General features: G+C 38.9%; 1 protein-coding gene across 5 annotated transcripts in view; it reads right to left on the bottom strand.

Moving 5' to 3' along the window:
• Window positions 1-23,108, bottom strand: part of Rbms1 (RNA binding motif single stranded interacting protein 1) — a 129,737-nt gene that overhangs the window by 1,639 nt on the left and 104,990 nt on the right. For 2 of the 5 annotated variants that reach the window (XM_048812364.1, XM_015479225.2), the window contains exons 7-15: window positions 11,506-11,621; window positions 10,569-10,618; window positions 10,356-10,449; window positions 7,809-7,856; window positions 6,869-6,919; window positions 4,326-4,436; window positions 3,213-3,293; window positions 1,890-1,974; window positions 1-1,065 (exon numbers count right to left, since the gene is read on the bottom strand). The exon at window positions 1-1,065 is cut by the window's left edge and continues 1,639 nt beyond it. In XM_048812364.1, coding sequence (XP_048668321.1) covers window positions 1,897-1,974; window positions 3,213-3,293; window positions 4,326-4,436; window positions 6,869-6,919; window positions 7,809-7,856; window positions 10,356-10,449; window positions 10,569-10,618; window positions 11,506-11,621 — 629 coding nt within the window. In that variant the 3' untranslated portion in view covers window positions 1-1,065; window positions 1,890-1,896. The remainder of the gene's footprint in view (window positions 1,066-1,889; window positions 1,975-3,212; window positions 3,294-4,325; window positions 4,437-6,868; window positions 6,920-7,808; window positions 7,857-10,355; window positions 10,450-10,568; window positions 10,619-11,505; window positions 11,622-23,108) is intronic. The other 3 variants (XM_015479226.2, XM_015479228.2, XM_015479227.2) reach the window with 3 other exon arrangements.

Raw genomic sequence — 23,108 nt, forward strand, 5'->3', positions numbered from 1 at the left:
CCCCCTCCCCCAGCCCCAACGCTACCTAACACTAAATCTAGAACATCAAGTTAGTTTTTTTTTTCTTCCTGAAAAAAGGCAAAAAAGACTTTACATTGCATCATACAGCAGATATCCTAAATCAGTCAAACTATCAGAGGAAACTGTCGGCATACAGCCTTACAAACGCTTTAACCCTATTAAAAGTTCCCCAGTCAGAAAATGTGTTTCACACAAAACAGTTTTTCCCTTCTTGCATTTTCACTACCTTACACATTATGTGAAAAATCATTAAAAACACCTACTACATATTTAAAAAAGCCAAAATTTCAGCAACTTTTATTGACTACCTTTTAAAAGCCCTATGCTGCTGTTTTACAAGGCATAATAGACCAGCTCATTTGGTCAAAGCATTCTACATCATTAGTTTGAACTAACTTTTACTGAAACAGCTACAGCATCAAAAGAGTTAAGGCAAATTGGAATTCATAGAAAAGGATAAGACACTTCACACTACGTTGAAAGAAAAACGGAAAGCTAAGGAAAGAGACGTGACGGCAACACTGAGTTACAGCAACACTCGCACGGCAAGCATGGAACACCATGGGTGAAGTCGGACTAGTTAAACTTCAGAAAGCCCATTTCATACAGCTGAAAAAAACACAAATTAAACACAAAATGAACAAAACCACAAAAATCCGGTCATGCACTTGGATAAGTCTTCATGGTCTTTGTGCATACCCAGAAAATTGAAGTTTTCTTTTTCTTTTTTTTTTCTTTTTTTCTTTTTTGCATCATAACATTTGATAAAAATCTTTTTTTGTTGTTTTTTTTTTTTGGTTTTTTTTTGTTTTGTTTTTTACTAAAATAAACCTGTTCAGGGGAACAGCTACTAGATGAATTTAAGGGTTTTATGCACCTTATAGAACTTATAGCAAAAATAGTTTTAGTTGATTTCATTATAAATAACGTTTTCAAGAACCTGTGCAAAACTGTCAATAATTTCCTAAAGCACAATTGATCAGAAAAATCCATGATTGTTCAGCCTTCACACCCTTCTTCATGTAAGAACACCCTTCTGTACATCTGCAAGAGAAAGATAAAAGACAAGTACTTTTGTGGTCTCGATATAATACACCAATAGAGCTTATAATCTTATTTAAAGAGAGATGTATTTGAAAAAGGCTGTGCTCATCACTGATGTTTCACAGAGAGATGCAAACTCTGGACCTGATGGTCACTTTCAATGTTTTGAATCTGCCTTTCAAATCTGGGACTTGCAAAGTACTTTCCTCTCTAAGGGAATCAGAGCCAAACTCATGTGGGTCTCCAAAGATCAAGGGTGACTTTATAAAAACCAACAATACATATTGTCACTAGGGCAATCCAGAAACCAGGTTCCATATAGCTATTTTACTATAATATACATGGTAAAGTAAAAAAAAAAAAAAAAAAAAAATGGTACTTGTGGGAATACAATCTTTTAATCTAAGGATACTGACACTAGCAATATCTTGGCTATGAGTTTTGACTAATCTTGTAATGCTTGATAAAGCAACATCTTATGCTAAATTGCCTTTAGTTTTGAGTACTTGAGCAATACAGTATAGGATACTTAATATAATAAGTTTGATACTTGATGTTCTATGATGTTACAGATCTTACTTTTTTTGAGGGGTCGAGGAGAGTGGGTATATGTTTGATTTCAATATAAAGTGTTGTTCTTTTTGCATAGAACAGTGAATCTGCAAACTCACAAAATCATTGATTTTAACATTTCAACAAGATTGGATGCCCTGGCTATAATGAAATCAAGTATGATTGATCTGAGTTATTCTAAGCATCATTTTGATATGGGAACCACAGACTGCCTGATTGGCACCCTGGTAATGGAGACCTTTCTCTCATACCTCACAGTTACTTATTGGGTTGAAAGGTATATGGAGAATGGTCATTAGACGTCTCTACAGCCACCTGCTGCTGACCACTCGCCTCCTACAACAAAGCAGAGCAGATGAAATGTGTTAGTGATAAAATCCTAACTCTGCTACTTACTTGGGTCTAAGTCAAAGGCATACACCTGAAAATAAGCAGTTTTTAAAGTGAATTTCTTAATATTATGCAGAGCTTTTTAGGTTAATCATTCCCTCAAGTAGCTGAAATGTCTGATAGACACCAAGCACCTCCCATCCAAATCTTTGACTTGTCTATTCTGATCAAGCTACATTTATCAAACAAATTTCTTAATCTGTTTTTCCCTGGGGTCAGATGTGATTTAGAATTCAGCATTTTCAACGTTCAGAATCTGAGACATGGTATGGATATGCTGTATATCATATAATACCCTCAAGTAGGGCTTAGGGATGTCCCTCAGAATCAAACATATCAGTAATTCTATATAGTGCATAAACACAGTAACTGGGACAAATGTATCACCTTGTCTCAGTTCAAGTTGGGTTTTTTGAAAGGTCAGAATTTTTGCTAAGAAGTTAGTCACAAAGAGAATTTTTATTTTCAAAGTTTTTGGAGGGTTTCAAAATTGCTGATAAGGTATTGTGGGCTCCGATAACTGTGGTTCCCATAATTGCACAATGAAAGGCAAATAATAAGAAGACATGGTTCTTTGGCCCTTCTTGGAAATGGGAGCCTTTGGGTTCTGCCCAGTGCCTACTGGGAAAGAGCAAGTGAGCTGAGTATTTTTCTTGGAATTTTAAGGATGCTCTACAGGAAAATGCTGTTTCCTGTTCAATCATAATCAGATGCCAGACTTCTTCCATACCAGCTCTAGTGTTATTTAGCTACACTAACAGCCTCTATAAAAATAGGTATAGCTTCTCTCCCACGTCTGCTACATCAGCTTTCCTTTTTCATTAACTATCTGAATCGTGACTGATTTCTTTTTGTGAGTATCACCATTGATACAATTTTTAGGACTAGGATTACAAACTCCAATTTTATCTCAATTTAGGGGTGACAAGACAGAACTCTGGAGGGGTGAAAAAGGTGCTACAAGCTTGGAAAATATTTCTAGGAGTTCTTGGGGATGTGGCCTGGATGTTGTTATTCTAATTTGTAACAATTATATTTTATAGTCCCAAATAACATATTCCCTCTAAAGTCAATCCTTTATGCAAATATTTGACTTTTGATAGATTTTGCTTTCAGTTCTACTTAATTCACCCGTTTTTGAAACTACCCATTGCCAGAACGGCCATTTAATACACTGCACCAACCTCGACAGGAACCGCCGTCGTCTGCATGTGTGTATACTGTGGCAAGTAGGCTCCTTGCATAGCTGACGTTGCAGGCATGTACTGAAAAGGAGGAGGAGGTCAGGATGGACAATGGAAAACCACGCAAAATGGGGAGTACTCAGGGAATTTTGAGCTGGATATAAAATATATGGAGTTCTCCAAGAAGAAATTTAAATATGCTACCCTCAAAGGTTTATTAGTCCATGTAAAAATGTCATATGGAAGGCAAAGTCATTATTTTCTACATTTTGAATTTGTCAAACTATAAATTCCATGTTGTCTTTGGATTTCCTAACAAAGAAACACACAGGTGAAGATCATTAAAGTCTGTCATCTTCAATAATTCAATATCACTAATGCATCATTCTAGAAGATCTTTTCTCAGAAGACCTTGTTATCATCTAGCAGCTCCCTGAGTTGTTACCTAGTACTGTTTCTACAGGTGGAAACCTAAACATGGATGACTTATTGGACCTTTCACTGAAGATTAGGCCAGGGAATCCTGATTTCCTGATGCTGAAGTCACTAACTCTTAAAGGCAGGAGGAATTTCTGGTCCATCTCAGGCTGTGTATGGCTCTGGCTTGGTCTGCACAAGAAGTTGCTGCTGGTTTTGAGTGTAAGAGGGGAAAATGCACCACCCTTTGTTCTTTTGAGCCACTACAGATACAGGCTGCATCAAACTCCTGTGGGCATCTCTTACAATTTAAACTATAAACAAACCAACATGGATCTAGTACCAGGTCAACCTCATTACTCCACCAAGTCCCCTGGACTCTAGTGTCACCTTCATCCTCTGCTGCATGAAATGGTACTTCATGATATACCAGTGACATTAGTTGAAGAAGCTAGATGTGGCCATGTGTGGGTGCTAAATTTTGGCAAAGGGGAAACCTAGAGAACAGACTTTCAGTTTTTCACTTAATCAAGAAATATCTGAGTTTTTTCTTTTTGGAAGGCAATGTGGGGTAGGGCTGGGGCCAGGCATAAAAACTGTCATCATAGAACCTGTGGTTCTATAGGGTAGGCACAGGGGTGCATTAATTTACCCTCCTCTATTTGCAGAGACACATGATATTAATTTGCCACCTACTGTTCCGGTGCTGCCTAGTGAAAGATGACTCATCTGCTGGGCCAGAGGGCTGATCATAGATGCAGGCTGTAGTGACATGGTATGCTCCATTGAGGGAGTTAACACGGCACCCTGTGGATGGGAGACAGAAGCAACAAAGGATAAACTGAGAGGAGTTAAGATTCTATAATTACCTTTTGCAAAGGAAATCCCTTTGTGAGTAATGTGAAGCAAAAATAACATCTTTCAGACTGGCAAGGGGTATCAATAATAAATAAGGTTCAAAAGTCTTAATAGATTGCTTTTCCTGAGACTTTGTAAGAGTGTTAGGGGAAATGGTATTTTGATATTCACTTCACAAAAATTCCTGCATTAAACACTACCCTCACTTAACTGGGAAGCTAGTCCAGCAGGAGGAGCTATAATAGCAAACACAAATTACAGACTCTCCTTGGCTGGCAAAGGTATAAAATGCTTAAAAAAGACAGGTGATGTTTTCTGTAGCTGCAAAAGAATAGGACCAATAATAGTGATCTGTTTAAAAATGTTCTATACAGAGAGCCCTTTGTTTCAAGATTAAGTTGTTGGTATCAAGAGCATTCTTCACTCACTCAGTGGTTCTCAGAACTTTGTGATTCTGTTCTTCTATTTCATTTAAAAAATATTGGTCATTAAAACCAAATTTTTAAAAACTTTTGGGGTACTGGAGATTGGACCGAGGGATGCTTTACCACTGAGCTAAATCCCTGGCCCTTTTTATTTAAGACAGGATCTCACTAAGTTGTTGAGGCTGGTCTGCAACTTGCAATCCTCCAGCCTCAGCCTTCTGAGCTGCTGGAATTACAGGTGTGTGCCACTGCTCTGGACTAAATTAAATATATTTAAGAAAACAGGGAAGAAAAAAAAATCACCTGTAATCCAGCCTCTCCCATACAACCACAAGTGCCCCTTCCTGCCTCTGCATGTTTCTCCATAGTTGCAATCAAAGAACATGAAGAATTTCATATCTTGGGTTTTTGCTTTTAACTTAGCATTGCACTATAAAAATTAACAGATTGCACAGTTGTCACTGTCATCATTTTTAATGCTTGGATCATGGTTCACTGACCATTTACACCAAAATTTAATTAGCTATTTTTAGACTTTAATTGTCTATTTTTTTTCTATAAACTGTGGATTTTATCATTCCTTTTACTTTTGCAGTTGGCCAATTACCTGACAGTGCAAGTATTCTAACATACTCCACAAGTACTAATGTACATTCTGGCTTCATTGTAACTGATATCCTTTTTAAATAAGTTATTTGTTTAACTGATAATCTAATTATTGATAATTAGATGCACAGTTGGGGGCAGAGGTATGTGTGCAGGCAGGTAGTTTGGATCTGGATGGCAAAAGGTAATGAATTCTCAGCAACGTTCTATATACACTCCTCATGTCTCCTAAAAGATTTTAAACTAAAATATGTGCAATCTTTGTCTCTAAAAGTTGCCAAAGGGGAAAAACAGATACATTCTACTTCTAATGTGCATTATCAAAAGCACAGAGTAAGATGATCATGACTCAGAAGTCCAGAAAATGGGGAAGGAGTTTCCTGATCTTTTTGCTCATGTACAAAGTAACACACATCACAAATCCACACATGCCCATGAATATGTGCACGTGTGTCCCAGTATGAAATGTGTATATACCATATAATACATGTACACATCTACATAAGCATCAAAGATATCTTTTCCTGTGTTATAATATAAACCTGTTTTATTAGCTTCCTAAAGGTCATCTTAAGCATTTCTTGTTCAAAACTAATTATGCCAGGATTGCTATTTCATACACACAGTCACATAGTGCAGTGCCCACTTTAGGAGAGGTATCGTGGGACGAATTTCCATCTCGTTTTAAGACCAAGAGCCAAGTTCTCTTCCTAAGCAACAGATCTATGTTTATCTTACAAACACTGTAAACTGTTTATCAGGATCCCCATTCTGCACTTGTCACCAGAAAGCTGAGGTCTAAATCTATGGCTTTCTTAACAGCAAGAATGCAGGTCAGTGTAGGCATGCTTAGCTTTGTGATTTCATTCTGAAGAGTAGCTCATTTAGAAAAAGTAGTACTAGATACACATTAGATCAACAAGTGCTCAAGTCACCAAAGAAATCACATTTGTTATTTATCAAAGAGTGCATTATACTACACTGTTCCTGATTTCCAAAGAGGCTAATAACACAGATGAAAATCTCTATCTTTACTTTAGGGTTGCATTAAACAGAGTAAAAACATGAGTGCGGTTTCATCAAGTATTGTAAAACATCGTCACTCAGATCTCCCCCCGAACTGATGTGAGCAAGAAATAGTGTCCTGCCTCCAACAGAGTATGTTTTAAATTCTTATGAACAAATTTATTTAATGCTTACTACTGATTCATTTTAACTTGTGCACTTTCATATTCCATGCTTAAAATTTCCCAAGTCCCTTATCACCTTTGGCAAGGGGTTTTAACCTGAAGAGTACACACATGGCTTAATTGCAGGCAGAACATTAGGCCACTGAGGTGAACAACTTACGGGGTGCTGCAGTATATATGGTTGAGGTTGCATCCAAGAAGGACTTTGCACCTAGAAAAGGGAGAATTTTAAAGAAACAATGATTTACATTGTAATAATTTCCTAGTTCTCTTTTAATTGTGTTAAAAATCTACAGAAGGAAAATAAGGAAACAATACTATCAATGAGTAAAAAGATTAAGGCAGTTAGAGTTCTTGGCAAACTGGTCACTCTGAATGGGATGAAATAATTATTTAGAACCAATTTCTATTGGCCCACTCAAGAAGTATTTGCTGAGTATCAGGCAACAAAGAGAAAAAGGTGAATAAGACATGGGACCCACCCTCAATAAATTTACTGTCTAAAGCAGAGAAGATAAGTATGTAAAATATCTCAAATTAGTGAAAAGTGTTATAATCAAGGTATGAACTAGGTGCTTTAGGATATGGATGAAAGAGGATTAATTCTAGAGCATCTGATTAGAAAGAAACTAACCCTCAAAGTATGGGCTGACTTAATAAAGATAACCAAATTCAATCTCTCTTTGATACTCAGGACATTAGGTTTCAAAAATCTTACATAGTCGTTAATAATTTCTACTTAGTGAGGAAAATAAATATCTGAAATTCAGATTGAGGAAATTAAACTTTAGTAACTATATCTGACATCTACAGTTAAAAGGGCATCCACACAGAAAGAAGACCCTCTGAACTGAGAAATAAGATGTGAGGGTCAGGCTTGTGGCAGGAATTCTGGCTTGTGTAGTCTGCCACTCGGGAGAGGGATAACGTCAGTCCCTTTTTGATGCCCAGGGCTTTCCAGAGTTTATGTAGTTTAACACTGTTTCAGTTTCCAATTCTTAACACAACCCTCTTGTATCCTGTCCCCTAGTGTTAACTTCAGAGATTCTACAGAGAGAATATGGGGAAGAGTCATGGGGGAAGAATGCATTGTGATTTACCTTGATAGCAGAGCCCCGATACTTGTTTTCTCTGGTTTCCTTTGCCACCTAAGGCAGACCAAAGTTAAGTGCTTCTGCCTTGTTAACATTTCAGTTATCTGGACTGCAGCCTTTCCCCGTTGGGGTACTGGTGGTTTCTTGCAGATGCTAATTTCTCAAATCCAACTACATAAGCATATGGTGGTTTAGTAGAGAAAGGCCCACTCCAACACGAGTGGTGGGCCCTCCCTGGATAAATCACAGGGAGGCAAGCAGTTCCCTGTACACCCCAATGTGGGCCAAATGCACTCAGTTTTGATATGCTTCAGTCTTCATAATCTAGTCACGTACAGCATTATGAGGTTAAGGGCTGTGACTCCTAATCCAATTTTCTCTCTTAAACAGCAAGCCAGCTATGGTCGATTTCTATTCCTCAATGTTCCCTAATTAGAAAATGGGAATAATAACCTATGCTTTATAAACTCTTTGCCACTGGTTCTTAACCATCTTGGGGTCACAGATCCCCTTGAAAACCTAATAATAAAGAAAGAGACTGCCCCCACCCCCCACTAATTGCACACACACAAGCGACATTCTGCAGCACAGGTCACTTAAAGCTCATTCACTGGCCCTACCTGATCCCTGAACGTATTGGGTTAAGAATCCGTCTGAGATGTTATGGCACTGAGTGTCAGGAAAAGGGAATGGAATTCCACAGGTATCTTAGTATACAGAATGCCCAGGAGAGGAAATCAGGCCTTTGAAATGATAACGTTGTTTCCAGTTAGCTATATCAAATTTATTACCAAACTGGCCTTCTAATTTTTTATTCTATGAAATGATTCTGAAATGCACATTGATTTCATATTAAGAAGGGAAAAGGTAGTGGAAAAATACCATAATAGCTGATATATCTATAGCAGCATAAGTTGAAATTAATATGTGCAATCTTTCATTGGCCTAAGAATAAGCTTATACATATGCCCCTATTTTTAATGATATATGAATGACAGATTTCTAAGTTCAGATAGTTCAATATTATCTCTTAATATCAGACATAGGAATTATTAGGGAAAATGCAAGGAAAATATAGAAATCTTAAGCACTACACAATTAAAGAGGCATTAAGTAAGTGACTACCATACCCAGCAGGTTGAAGAACCATGGTAAATATAAACAACTCTCAGAGAACAAAGAAAAGAAAATGACTATCAGGGGAAAAACATACAATAGTCTAAAGGCTGAGAGAGGTGGTGATTACTACTTTAAAATTTCAGTCTTAGAGCTGGGGATGTAGCTTAGTGGTAGAGCACTTGCCTCGCATGTGCAATCCCCAACAACACAAAAAGACAACAAAACCCCAACAATCCCTTCAGTTTTAGTGCATCTAGTCACTTTTCTGTTATTCAAAGCTACTTTTATGTTTTTTAGACAGAACCAGCTTTGACATTGGCTTATGTTAACCAATTTATTATTTAAGAAGAATAATAAAAAATATATTAGTTATAAGTCAGCTACTGATGATAATAGTAATTATAGCTAATATTTCGAGTGCTAATGATACATTCAGGTACTGTGTAGAGAGCTCTTTACATAGACTCAGTCCTTGTAACTTTTCCAAACTTATGAGACAAACTATTATTATCCCCATTTTAAAGATGAGGAATCTGAGATTTACAGAAGTCAAATAATACAGCTGTTAGATTAGATATTGTAGTCCCAGAAGTCAGGACTACAGCATCTAATTCAATTGTTGTTAAAACAAGAATACACCAAAGTTTAGTTTAGTCCCATAGAATACCAACAGTCAAGAGACGAGAACTCTCTCTCTCTGCAACTGAACTCCATTAGAAGCTCCTGTCTGGACTGGGCTGTCAACATCTGGAGGGGCTCTGATGCAGGAGAGAGGGCATGTGCACCCCTGGGGTCATGTAAAAGAGGAGCTATCCCTGAAGTATAATCAGATTGACCTTATGACAGGTGCTTAATAGATTTCCTCAGTTGGGAATTTAAGGTAAAGCCTCTGCAAAAAATAACACAAACAGGGAGCTGCCTCTATTTTTTCTTTTTCTTTCTTTTGGTGGGCAGACCCCAAATCTCATCTGCCCTGTTTACTGAATGTAACCTAACTGACACACCTTCATGTATAAGCATATTTACTTCTTCTTTTATTAGTTTCTGCTGACAAAGAAATAAAAGCAAGGTATACACCTATTCTGTATTTTACCTAATGGCATTTCTCTTAAATTTCAGTTTTTGGGACACCTGGCATCTAAAAGCTGGGCGGATAGTGGAGGAAGTATGTGGGTTTGTCTCAGTTCTAAATTGCTATGATTCCAAGGACAGATAATGGGCAACCATTTCCCTTGCTTTATATATTTTCCTATACATAAAAGCAAATTGGTCTGCCAATCAAAAGCAGCTTATTCTAAATTGGGTACCCAAAAGCTGCATAAAATGAGTTAAATTTCATTATAAATATTCAGAATTTTAAGACACATTAAAAAATGCAGCAGAGATTCACAATCATGGGTTGTCACACTACTGACAAATCCTAAAGGTACAAACCTGGTAGGCAGATACAGGAGATGCAATATAGGGTGTAAGAGAAGTTTGAGTGATCATTCGGTTTGTAGCAATACTGTATGGTGAAGGATAAAATCTAGAACAAACACAAAAGCCTGTATTAAGTAATCCTTTAAGTGGAATAATTCATGGAAAAATGATATTTTCCACCTTTAATTTCCCTCAAGCCATTACGCATTTATCGTAACAACATACCCGTTCTGTATAGCAGCTGTGGTCGGGTCGTAAGTGAGTGTCATTCCAGCCTACAGGAAAGAGAAGGACACAAATGTTCAGCTGGAAAGGCATGATTTGATAATGCTATTTCTTAGACATTGCAACATAAAAGAGTAACAGTAGCATTTGATAAAACTGTTTTTTTTTTTTTTGTTATAGCCAAGCATAATTATAAGCTCAGTAAGAGAATTAAGCTCTAGACCTGTGCTTGTCCCATATGGTAGCCATTAGCCACATGCAGCTATTTAAAATTAAATAGAAAAATTCAATCTCTCTAGCAAAACAGCTACATTTCAAGTGTACACATGGCCACAAGTGGCTAGTGATTATCACTGGACGGTCCAGATTCTAGAACATTTATTTTCTCCAGACATTCTGGGACCTGTATGCTATTTTTAAAAATTATGTTAATTCATTGAAAAGAAATATAGAGAAGTGGAGGCCCAATAATTTATTAAGAAACTGAAGGTTAAAAAAAAAAAAAACTATTCAAAAGAACAAGATTAAATAAACATACAACCCCCCAAAAAACCCTCAATGACAAATACATTTATTTTGATGTTATTTAGAATACTTTTTGAATATAATAAATGTAAACCCTTCTAAATGGTTATACCTAAACCATGGCATAAAAGACCTTCAAAACACTCATGCAGTTTCATAGCAATTTAGAGCCTCCTACTTAGGCAGCTAGCTGGGGAACACAGTTGTTTGCACCATCTATGTGGAGAACTGTCACTTGGTGAGCACCCCCCGCCCACACACACACAGGGGGAAGGGTTTCAGTCTGAGCATCACTTGAATGAAAACATGCTGGCAGAAAGGTGTGACCCAGGCAGCTGAAGGGAGATGCCTGTGTGACCTTTCGGAGCTGCCCACGACTGCACACCCACACTGAAGTTAAGAAAGGACTTACAAGTCTCACCTCTCCTTCTCGGTGCCATGGTCTTCCATTCGGGATGTATTTGTTTGGGTTCTGTCTCTTCTTCTGTCCTCCATCCGCAAATTTGCACAATAAAGGTTCTGTAGGAGCTGAGTGATGGGGGGGCGGAAATATTACAAAACCACAATGGTGTGCATGCACAGGTGACAAGCGTAACGGGATTACTTTTTTAGTGGGAGCGGCGCGAGAGCTATGAGGGAACTAATAGAACACTGCAAGGCAGAAGCTTCTTCAGACCCTTAGAAAATTAGCCACTGGTGAAAGATCTTAGTACAGAATAATACACTGGTTATTATTTCCAAACCAGGGCATCATGAAAACATCTGAAGGGCCATTTTGTTGAAGAAGCAAAGGAATCTTCCCATTCACTTTGGTGCTTTTTTTTTTTTTTTAACGGGTACTTCTTTGCATTCTGGCTTCTCTACAATTCTGCCTTTAGACAGTCACCCAAATAATCTTCAAATGAAAATAGGATTGTGCCACCCTGCACTCCTCCAGCTGCAAATGCCTCTGGAGCTTCCTATTAACATTCCTTAGAGGGACCTCCACTCCCCCTGGTGGAAAACAAGTCCCCCTTTGTAGCACATACCCCCTATTTGTATTTGTAGCATTTCTAACAGTCTGTGTTCCCTGGTGCCTGCTTTTCCTTCCCGTGGGCTCCGTCATCACTGCATCCCCAGTGCCTAAGCAAAAGGCACTTGGTAGGTGCTTCTTACCTAGTGGCTGAATCAATGAATGGATACACACAGACCTCATTTGTTCCTGGGACACAGGGGTGAAGCCTGTCATCGCGAGAAAGCTTCCAACACCTGCCCGTCCCATTTAAAGACTTTTCTGTACCTGAACCATCCCACTTGGCGAGATTTTTTTTTTTTTTAAATCAAGTGTCCGCCTCACAAAAATGAGACAAAGGGAAACCCAAGCAACAAATGTAGAAAAGATGCACAGATTCTTTGAAAGGAGACACATTCATTAGAACTAAGAGACATAATAACAAACCACAGGCAGCACAATAGGCCACCCCTGACTTCCTTTTTCAATTTGCTTTTCTGAGATGGAAGCAGCAGCACATTCCTGGAAGTTGTGCATTTTTCTGCATGCGTCTAGTTAATGTAATAAAGGCACTCACACCTTCCCGTCTGGTTCCCACATTCCATCCTTTGTCTACTGTAGAACCATGATTACTACTTTCAAGTTCTGTTTCAAACTTAAATAACCATGAAGAGAAAAATATTACTTGTGGAAAATTTACTCCTTTCTCCTTTGCCGCTTATTATCCTAATTCATCTCTTATTTTATATCACTATTATCCACCCGCTAATGACAGGGTAGAGGCCATAGTGTCTCTCAACATTTCTCTGCCAAAACACAAAACACCGAACTGTATGTGATTCCGTCTCGGTGAGCTGTCTAGGCTGTTGGCTGGCATGCTTTTCCCTTCCTGGGTTGAACCACTCCTGAAGGATGGGTTGGAATGGGAGTCATTTCTGAATGGCAACTGTACTCTGGGTATGCTTCGGTTTGGATATGATTTCTTAAATAGATATGATTTCACATGATGGAAGCTTGGTCTCTAGTGTGGCAATGTTTAGGTGAAGCGCACAGGAAGGTCCTTAGGTCAAACCTAAGAAGGAGTGGAGGTAGTTCTTGCAGAATCCTGTGTTCTTACAAGAGCAAGCCCAAACCCTGAATTGCTCTCTGGCTTGGTCTTATAATAATGCTCACGTAGCGATACCACCTATCATGTGGCTCTCACAAGAGGCAAGCTGATACTGGCACTATACCTTTGAATCCCCAGAACTATAAGCTAAATAAACCTCTTTTCTTTATTAAGTCATCCAGCCTCACACATTTTGTTATAGCAATGAAAAATGGACTAATTCAGGTAGTAGTTATTCAGGGTAAAAATGTTAGGTGTCTGGTGAGAATTTTAGTGTTCCTTTGTTTACCTTCTTGTCTCCAATACCTCCACCCGAGCTTTCCTGAATATGGAAGTTCCATAGAAGGCAAATTGGGTATGATAGAAGATGGACTGCAGCCAAATCCCAGAATACAGATGAACCATACTACTTATCTTTTCAAAAAAAATTGTGTTTTTAGAAATTCTACCTTTACCAATTACAGACGGTGAACAGACACAACGAAGCAAGAAAGTTTTGTAATCACTGATATTAATTCTACTACAGGGTCATTAAGGGACAGGTAGAAACTAGGGCTTAGAATATAGCATCCAAGTAGGAGGGAATAAAGGACAAAATCTTCTGCAAATAAGGACTTTTTATACCTGGAATCCCTCAAAGTTACTCACCTTTGTGGGCAAATGCTACTTAAAATTCTAGCACTGAAACTCTCCTCAAGCTCCTGGGTCAATGTGAAAGTGTGTTAAGTGCAGGCCTGAAAGTGCAAGGTATGTGTGTGTGTGTGTGTGGCAGGGGGTGGGGTGGGTGGTGGTAGTGGTGGTGGTGGCCTCACTTGACAATGATGGACAGAACAAGAACTCAGATGAAGAAAGGCAAGATCTCACTCTCTGCACATCTAGAAAGGGCCTCATAGTAGAATGTTTTCTCCGATGATATTTAAGGTTATAAGGTCTTGCTTCCACACTACTCCTATAGGGCAAAACAGTATAATAAACTCTGTGGAGCTGGCACTTTGTGGGTCTTTGCCGTGACAGACACTTTTATCTAGAGGGTTTATAAAAACTAGCTCCTAGACTGAAATTTAACTAATTTTTAAAAAGCGCTTCCTGTGCTCAGTGATTGATACAAACTGTTTTCCTCGATTAGTATAATTCTTTCCAGGGAAAGAAAGTGACCAGGTTGCTCATTCTGGAAGCTTCCCTTGGGCTGTCTCAGCGGGCAGGTGTGAATGAAGGCAGTTTGGTAGCAAGACCCTGGTGCATGTTGAAGCTCACTTGTTAAATAAATGGCCAATGTCCCTATTTGGATGTAATGTGCTTCTAATAGGTTTTCATCTAGATTCTGTCCTGTCAGAGAAAAGCAGATCTCAGGTAAGAATGAAGTCTGCTAAAATATGTAGTAAGGGCATGTTTGCAAATACATATGGCATTTAAAATGAAACACACACACACACAGAAACACATGGAACAAGATGTAGTTGAATCTTTCAAAAATGAATTATATTTACCACCCGATTTTTGTGCTGCCATTAAGATATGTTATTTTCCTCTAAAAGCAAAAAGGTAAGTAGTGGAAACTGTGTGTACTGGCAGGTATCTCTTAGGCCAAACAAATTTCTTGTTTTTAAAGACTGTAACCAGTGGAAATGACCCAGTTTTTACATGTTGCTGGCTCCTTGTTTCAGTGAACTAGGAGTGCCCGAGTCTTGCTTGTGAAGCAATATAAAATTCTAACAGCTTTTTTCTTTTATCAAAATTCTCTCTGGTCTCCTTATCAGTTGAAGTTTTAATGCCCTACTATGTGTCAGGGACACAAGAGCCAGTGGTACAGTGGCAGATCTGAGTTCTCGCCTCCAGGGGGCATGCAGTTTAATGGGGAAGAGAATATTTCCGATCTTATGAAAACCCATTTATTCATTTACAGGACACAGTACTGTTTTTAGAGAGATTTGTTCTAAATAGAAATGTTATGTGGAAGCAAAGTACTGACGTGGGGACAGCGGCTGTCTGTCTTTCACAATTGCTGCTCCATTGACTTGGAGAGTGTGACGAGAAAGAATGCATGCCTGGAATTTAATGTTTCTCTGTGTGCTCTGGAAAAGCAAACTAGGTGAAGACTTATAGGTGTTGTAGGTGGCAAATGGGCTTAATTTATTTTATCTGACACCATGATGCTAAGCAAGGATAAGAGGAGTTCAGTTAGATTTTTGCACAAAACACCCAGATCTGTGCCATGAAGCCATTTATTTTTCAGTGTGTGCAAGCTTGTTAAAAATTGAGAGATCTTGGTTAATCAGTCTCTCCTATGATTCCTTCAAAATGAGGGGATGTCTTAAGTTTGCTTCTGGGAGCCTAATGTACAGGCTACAGGCTGAAGGGAGACGGTGTGGGATGTTGGCATATTCTACAGAGGGATCCTCCAGCTAGCCTCTTTGGTTGTGTTTTAGAAGGCAGATACTGAGAACAGGAAGTGCCATAAATACTAGTAATAGGGCTATGAGCAAAGTTTGGGTATATTAACTTCGCAAAATTAGTGTGTGAAAATCTCTCTCTCTCTCTCTTATTTTGGTGGTGGTGCAGGGGATTGAACCCAAGGCCTTGTGCATGTGAGGCAAGCACTCTACCAACTGAGCTATATACCCAGCACCTGTGATAATCTCTAACATGGTCATTTTTCTATATTAGCAACTCTTCATTGTTCAAAACAATAATTGCAAAGAGTTCTAACATGATTTGTGATTTGAGACACATTCCTGAAATTAAAGTGATATAAAAATTATATAAACTACCCCAAATTGATTATTTTGCTAAATATGCACAGTGTTCTTGGCTGAATTTCCCCTTAATAAGGGTAAACCTCAGATATCACATGAGGTCTCTCAGGTCAGGTTCTTTTTCTCATCAACCAACAGAGAAGTTATTTTCTTCCTCATCAGAACCAACAGGAACATGCATCCCCAAAGCCTGACAACCATGGTGTGACCGTGACCTTGCACACTTGTGAGAAGCCCAAGGCAACACCTCAGATGCAAACACTGATCATAGGTAGTATCCGCTGAAAAGCCATCTAAGATCATGGCATTACTGGACTCTTCAATATGCCCTCAACCAAACTTGAGAGAGGGATGATATTTTACAAATGCCTGATTGCACATCTCTGCAGTTTCCTTAACCTGTCTTTTGGGCTCAGACTCTACAGTGACTTGGGCTCAGATGTTGAAATGGACCTTTCCTCAGCCTGTCCTAAGTGAGGTCTTTGTGTATTTCATCATCACACACGACAGTACTAACAGATGGAATGACCTCTCCTTCCAAAGTACCATTTTTTTCTAGTTATGTAGTATTTTATGTCAATTAACATTCTGCAAAATGTAAACTGCCCTCGATAGAAGTTTCTCCATCAATTTTGGAAAACCAGATCACTCAGCAACCATCATTAGCTTTCTTTGTGATAATGTTATTTTAAAAACGCCTCACTAACTACCTGGTAAAAATTTCAACCTAAGGAACCAATAAATATTAATTTATTAAGATTAATTTTTTATGTGAACAACACCATTTCCTGTTTTAGCCCCTCTGTCCTACCCAATGGGCACAGCTATACTTTCTCTCTGTGAACACTTCTCTCAAGGGGGGCTTTGATGGAATTTGGTCTCTCCTCCTTTACTATGCCTTACACAGTGTTGCTGGCTACCATTCAGGTTGAGAAGAGTAACATTTTGAATTTTTTTCATATCAGCTTCATTTCTGTATGGTTCGATTTTGGTTCTTTCACCTCACTTCCCAACCCACCAAAGAAGGGTCACTAAAAGAACGATGTGACAATAATAAAATCATGTTAAATAGTAAACAAAAACTCAATATCCTCTATTGCCCCCATAAATATTTTAATATTCTATTTTTACTGCTTTTCCAAGTCTATGCAGTTATAATTATTTTTCACATTTGTGATGACAGATACTTTTCTTCTACCATTTCTATTGTGGATCTTTCCCTATCTTGTTATACAGTCATTTGACAATGGTTACATAGTATTCCATTTGAAAAGGAGTCATGCTTGTTTGTTTATTTAACTAGGAATTGAACTCAGGGGCACTTTGTCACTGAGCTACACTCCCAGTCTTTTTTTTTTTTTAAAAACTTTGAGATAGGGTCTTGCTAAGGTCTTGCTAAGTTGCTGAGGCTGGCCTTGAATCTGAGATCCTTCTGCATCAGCCTCCTGAGTCTCTGGGACTGCAGGCATGTGCTATTGTACCCAGTTTTCTTTATTCTTATAACACTTTATGAACATTTCTGTATCTTATTTATCTTTTTAAGATCACTGTCAATCTGATCGTACTGCATGATGGTCAGGGCACTAGCTTCAGGGTTAGTCTCCCTGAGTTTGAAATTTATGAGCTAGCGACTCTGCAAATTATTTATTTATTTATTTATTTATTTATTTATTTATTTTTATTTTTTTTTTTGACTGGGAATGAGTTTATATATAAATAATACAGTATATTTATATGCATAGTAATCTCCACTTAAAGCATATCTAAGAAAGTAGGAAAAAATATTGCATCCTGGAACCTTGATGAGACTCTTATCCTGGAACCTTGATGAGACTCTTTTATTAAGGAATATGATTATCTTTGTGGGTTTTCCCCCTTATGCATACATTTAAAAAAAAATTCAGTAGTGTCCCTGTGGCAACTGCTTGGTATTGGTGCTGCCGGTGGGCATTTATTCCCCATGACAGAGGCCAAACATGTCCTGATTGTTGATAATGTAAAGCCAAATAGGATTGTAATCACTGGAATTGAGAGTCAACCTGATCGTCTCAAAAGGAGAACATTAAACTACCTAATCATATTTCATTGGATGTTATACATTTTATTTATCCTATCCAGCCCTCAGCATAATTACCCAAGGAGTCAGGGTGATATTAGAGAATGACTTTAAGTGGCTTTTTTTGTGTATTGCCATGGGCGATGAGATTAATCTGGAGATTTTCAGTATATCCTGAGATATGAGTAAATTTCCCATGTATCAAATGGCCCAGTCGTTATACACATTGTTCTTCCTTAAAGGGATGCTAGAAATACCCTGGAGAAAGGGAAAGGAAAAGCAATGGGTAGGGAAAATGAATAAGCTGTATAATTGTCAATTAAAGATATGCATCTCTAGACAAAAGACAGGGAAAGACAAGTTTCTGGACAAAAAAAGGAAGGAAGAGAAAAAAGGAAAGGGAAGTGAGGGAAGAAAGGAAGGAAAAAAAGGGGGGCAAAAGGAAGGAAAAAAAGAAAGAAGCAGGGAGTGTGAGGATGACAAAGAAAGAAAATCTATGAGGGTTTGGGCCAGAAGAATGCAGATCCAGTCACAGTTATGTTAATGAGGATTAGAAATAGAGACGACTAATTTTATGAAAGGCCCTGGTCTCTGCCCTCAGCTTCTCCTTTCAACCTAGATACCTGGATTAACGTTTTTATCCCTTTGCTTCCCAATTTTTCTAAGTAAAAGTCTCAGTTGGAGATGTGCTGCTTTTTTGCCATGAAGCTTAATGCAGATTTGTAATGGCAAGTTTATTTTGTACTGTCACACCCCATAGGAAACTGGACTACTCTGAATTTTCCCCCCTTATTTTATGGGTGGTTTAAGTTGGCTGTATATCAGATTGAAGCTTACAAACATGGCATACCTTTTTCTCATTTGAAGATTTGTTCTGTGTCTTGCTATATAATAAATCCTGCTTAATAAGCTAAAAAGTATAGTTAATACAACATGCTGTTGTATTAACATATATAGGCTGAATTGGTTTTGACTGATTCGACTTTTTTCCCATGATTTTACTGAACCCTATCTCTGCCAACACATAGTTGTGACAGAGTTCTAGACACTTTGACCATAAAAGCTAAATGCTGTCTGTTTTGGGTTGTTTACTATGCATGGTAGCACTCATAAACACTCTCTCTCCAAGTAAGCTGTGCTTTTCATGTATGTCACCATAGTGCTGCCTGCTCTTAATCTGTCTTCATCTTCCTGGCACAATTTTAGGACTTTCTTCACTAATTATTTCGACTTACCCAGTTGTACTTCATTTCATGGTGATGAAAAGTCTGAAATGGCATAAATTCACTTATTGTGACTCACCAATAGCTGAAGTGGTATTCATGTCCCTAAATCTTGCAAACATTAACTGATGAATTCACATGAACACTCTTCTATTATTAACATTTTGCAGATGCCAAGCCAAATGTGGAAAGGTTCTGTTCTTTGCCCAGGGTTGTGTGATAAGCAGGGACAGTGCTGACATCACATCTCAGCTGACAACTCTTAATGAACTCATTACCAGAGGGCAGCATCATTGATGAAATATGTGCCAGGCTCCTTATGTAGTATCCTACAAAATTCATTTTGTTTGATGGGCATTAGAGTCCTAGACTTGGAATGACTTACTGTTTTTGCTGATTTTGTCTTGAAGGGACCCATGCATGAGAATCTACATAGAAAATATTTTTATGAAGTTGGACATGCAGGGAAAGGGTGACTCTAGTTTTAATATGTTTTCTTCCTTAGAAACAGTTAAGTATATGTATTAACAGATTATTCTTTGCTTTATTTCATTGTCAGAACTTTCATTCATTTAAGTCAGGTTTATTAGGTTTTCCTCTTTTTTAATTTTTTTTTTTTGAGAGAGAGAGAGAGAGAATTTTTTTAAAAAAACATTTATTTCTTAGTTGTTTTCGGCGGACACAACATCTTTGTTTGTATATGGTGCTGAGGATCGAACCCGGGTTGCACGCATGCCAGGCGAGCGCGCTACTGCTTGAGCCACATCCCCAGCCCAGGTTTTCCTCTTCAAGAGGCAAGAGTGGTTACATGAATTGACTAGTTCTTTGAAGGTATTGGATCCTCCTGTTTTGCTTAATCACAGAGTAGTTCCCATGTCCCTTTTCTCTTATTATTCCACTCCCATATCAAACAGGATTGAAGCATTTCTTCCTAATTTGAAGGCTTAACTCACTTTGGGGGAAAGGGGTGATTTGTAGAACAATTGCTTGAAATCCCCATTATTTAATTTTCTTTAAGGAAGTGATGTGAGATCAAATTTTTAAAAAATTTGTTCTAATTAGTTTTACATGACAGTAGAATGCATTTTGACCCATTGTACACAAATGGAGCATAACTTCTCATTCCTCTGGCTGTACATGGTGCAGAGTCACACCAGTAGTGTAATCATACATGTATATAGGGTAATAATGTCTGTTTCATTTTATCTTCCCATCCCCACAGTCCCACCCCTCCCCTCACTCCTCTCTGTACATCCAAAGTTCCTTCATTCTCTACCCCCCTTCCACTGTGGATCAGCATCTGCTTATCAGAGAAAACATGTGGCCTTTGGTTTTTTGGGGATTGGCTTATTTCACTTAGCATGATATTCTCCATTTACCTGCAAATGCCATAATTTCATTCTTCTTTAAGGCTGAGTAATATTCCATTGTGTATATGTACCACAATTTCTTTATGCATTCAAGATGTGGGATCTTGATAACTATTTAAAATAGAAATACTGATGAAAAGAGGAAGAGTAGAAGATTAAGTTAGTAACTAAAGAACTTTCTCTTCAATCCTGGCAAGTTTATTTTATACTGCCACACTCTATAGGAAACTGGACTACTCTGAATTTTTCCCCCTTATTTTATGGGTGGTTCAAGTTGGCTATATATCAGATTGAAGCTACAAATATAGCATACCTTTTTCTCATTTGAAGATTTGTTCTGTGTCCTGGGGTAATTAAAGTGTGAAAATTGATTAGTTGTATTCATTCACCAAACGTACAAATCACTGGGCAAAGATCTGTGGAGGTTTGGCCTAAAAAATTTTTTAAAAATCTATGTTTGAGAATATATAGTCTATATGTCAACAAGTTAGTTTCATGGAAAGCCATGAAAAATAGAGGGGAAGATCATTACATGCAAAACATGGAAAGAAAAGAAGAAATCTGGATAAGTGGAAGGAAATTTGGCTGGAGGGATGCCTGCCTTAGATCTCCTGAGACTTTCCTGGAAGAGAAGGAGGAGTATCAAGGGGCCCCTACCCCTTCTTTGATTCCACTCAGCTTCCATGGTGCCAGATAATGGCTAGACGCTATTGTGCACAAGGTTGTTGGAGAGAAGGACAGGGTGACAGTGGACTGGTAGAGGTCACAAGGAGATAATGGCCCTCATTGCAGGTATTTTACGTTGGCTCCAGATAAGAAATGTAGGTAGTGACTAGAGCAGGTTGGTGTTCTGGTGTAGCCACTGGGTCTCCTAAGGGATGGGGGAACAAATAGGAACCTCAAGAACCTTATCTACTGCTATCCAGCCTAAAAGAAGAAAAGAGTAGAAGAAAAGAATACTGTGGNAGCACCCAGGCGCAGAACCCTAGCAATCTGTTTGCAAGCCACAGGCGAATTGTAGCCTGGAATTACCTGATCTATGGCTGAATGAGTTGCGGTCAGTCGAAAACAGGGGACGTGACGTCAGTTTACCAAGATGGTGGCTGCTGGCCTCCTCTGTGGACTGACCGGTGTGTAGAACCGAGAAGGACCGTTTCCTTCCCCCGTCTGGAACCCAGAATTCAGCCCTGAGTACGGTGCTTGCGCGGCTGGCAGAAACTGCAGCGCTGTAACCCTGCGTCTCTATCCCAGCGCACACTGCAGACTTTCGCCGCGGGGCGATTTGCTGAATAAGCAGTTACCCTCCGTGCGACAAACCTCTCGCGTTTGAGTCCCCGTAGCCGATCCTCGTGCGATGGAAATCCTTCCTCCAGGTTCCGGAGCACCCCACTATTGCTGGAAATTCCTAACAAGATATCCTTTAGCCGTCCTGACTTGTCATACTCCCACACAGTGAAGCAGCACACGGGGGTAATGCACTCCCCTCGCCGCCATCTTCCCACTCCTCCCTTATGCCTCTGCAAATTATTTAATGTCTCTGGTTTCAAAATCTATGAAATGTGGATAATAGTACCTACTTCAAAGTATTGAAATTATTAACATAAAAAGTGCTTAGAATAAGTGAGGCAGGAGGATCACAAGTTCAGAGCCAGCCTGGGAAAATTAGGAAGACCCTACCTCAAAATTAAAAATAAAAAGGGTTAGGGCTGTATTTTAGTGGTAGAAAGCCCCCAGGTTCAATTTCTAGTACCCCCCCCTTCCCCCAAAATGCTTACAGTGTCTCAATGAGTTTTCAGCTATTCTTGTTATTGCTGCATCAATTGGAGGAGCTCAATTTTTGAATGTTGGCTCCTCTCAACACTTTTGAATTATTAAGATCAACTGTCAGTTGAGGGACTTGTGGTTCAGAAGGTTCAGAAGTTTTTAGGAACTGGCTTGCCATCCACCGGATTTGATTCTGAGGCATCTAGCAGGCTGGCTAGGTTGCTTCTCTTCCAATGAAGAAATGTGCAAGTTACAGTTAAGGATGAAATTACGGGCAAACACCATTTAGAAAACCCCCACATCTTCCACCAAGATCCTTGTGCTTTGATAAAATTCCTCCATTATTTACTGTTCCTCACTGTCAGAGTCTGATAAAGCTGGGTGTGGTTGATGGTAATAGCAGCTCTCTGAGGGCAGCCCATCACAAACCTGGCGTGGCACTCATGTCCCCTGGGAGTGACACACTGCTAATCTCTCCTTGTAGTCCCTTATCACTATTTAAAACAAGCTTTCTCTCTATGGTACAGAATATGGTTGAGGCTTGGGTCTGCTAGACAGCCACTGCCCCACTGGCCACCCAGGACTCTTTGGCACTTTTGCTTTCCTGGCAATGATTCCTTGTTAGAGCAGCCCTTGAAGGGCACCTCTCACCACGTGAGCATGAGACCCTGCTCTCTTGTAACAGTGGGTGAGGATGGAGATGTGACAAGACTACAGTCCCAGAAGTATGATCCCATTGTCCTACAGGTA

Source organism: Marmota marmota, unplaced genomic scaffold (genome assembly GCF_001458135.2).
Source record: "Marmota marmota marmota unplaced genomic scaffold, marMar, whole genome shotgun sequence".
NCBI classification, from domain to species: Eukaryota; Metazoa; Chordata; class Mammalia; order Rodentia; family Sciuridae; genus Marmota; species Marmota marmota.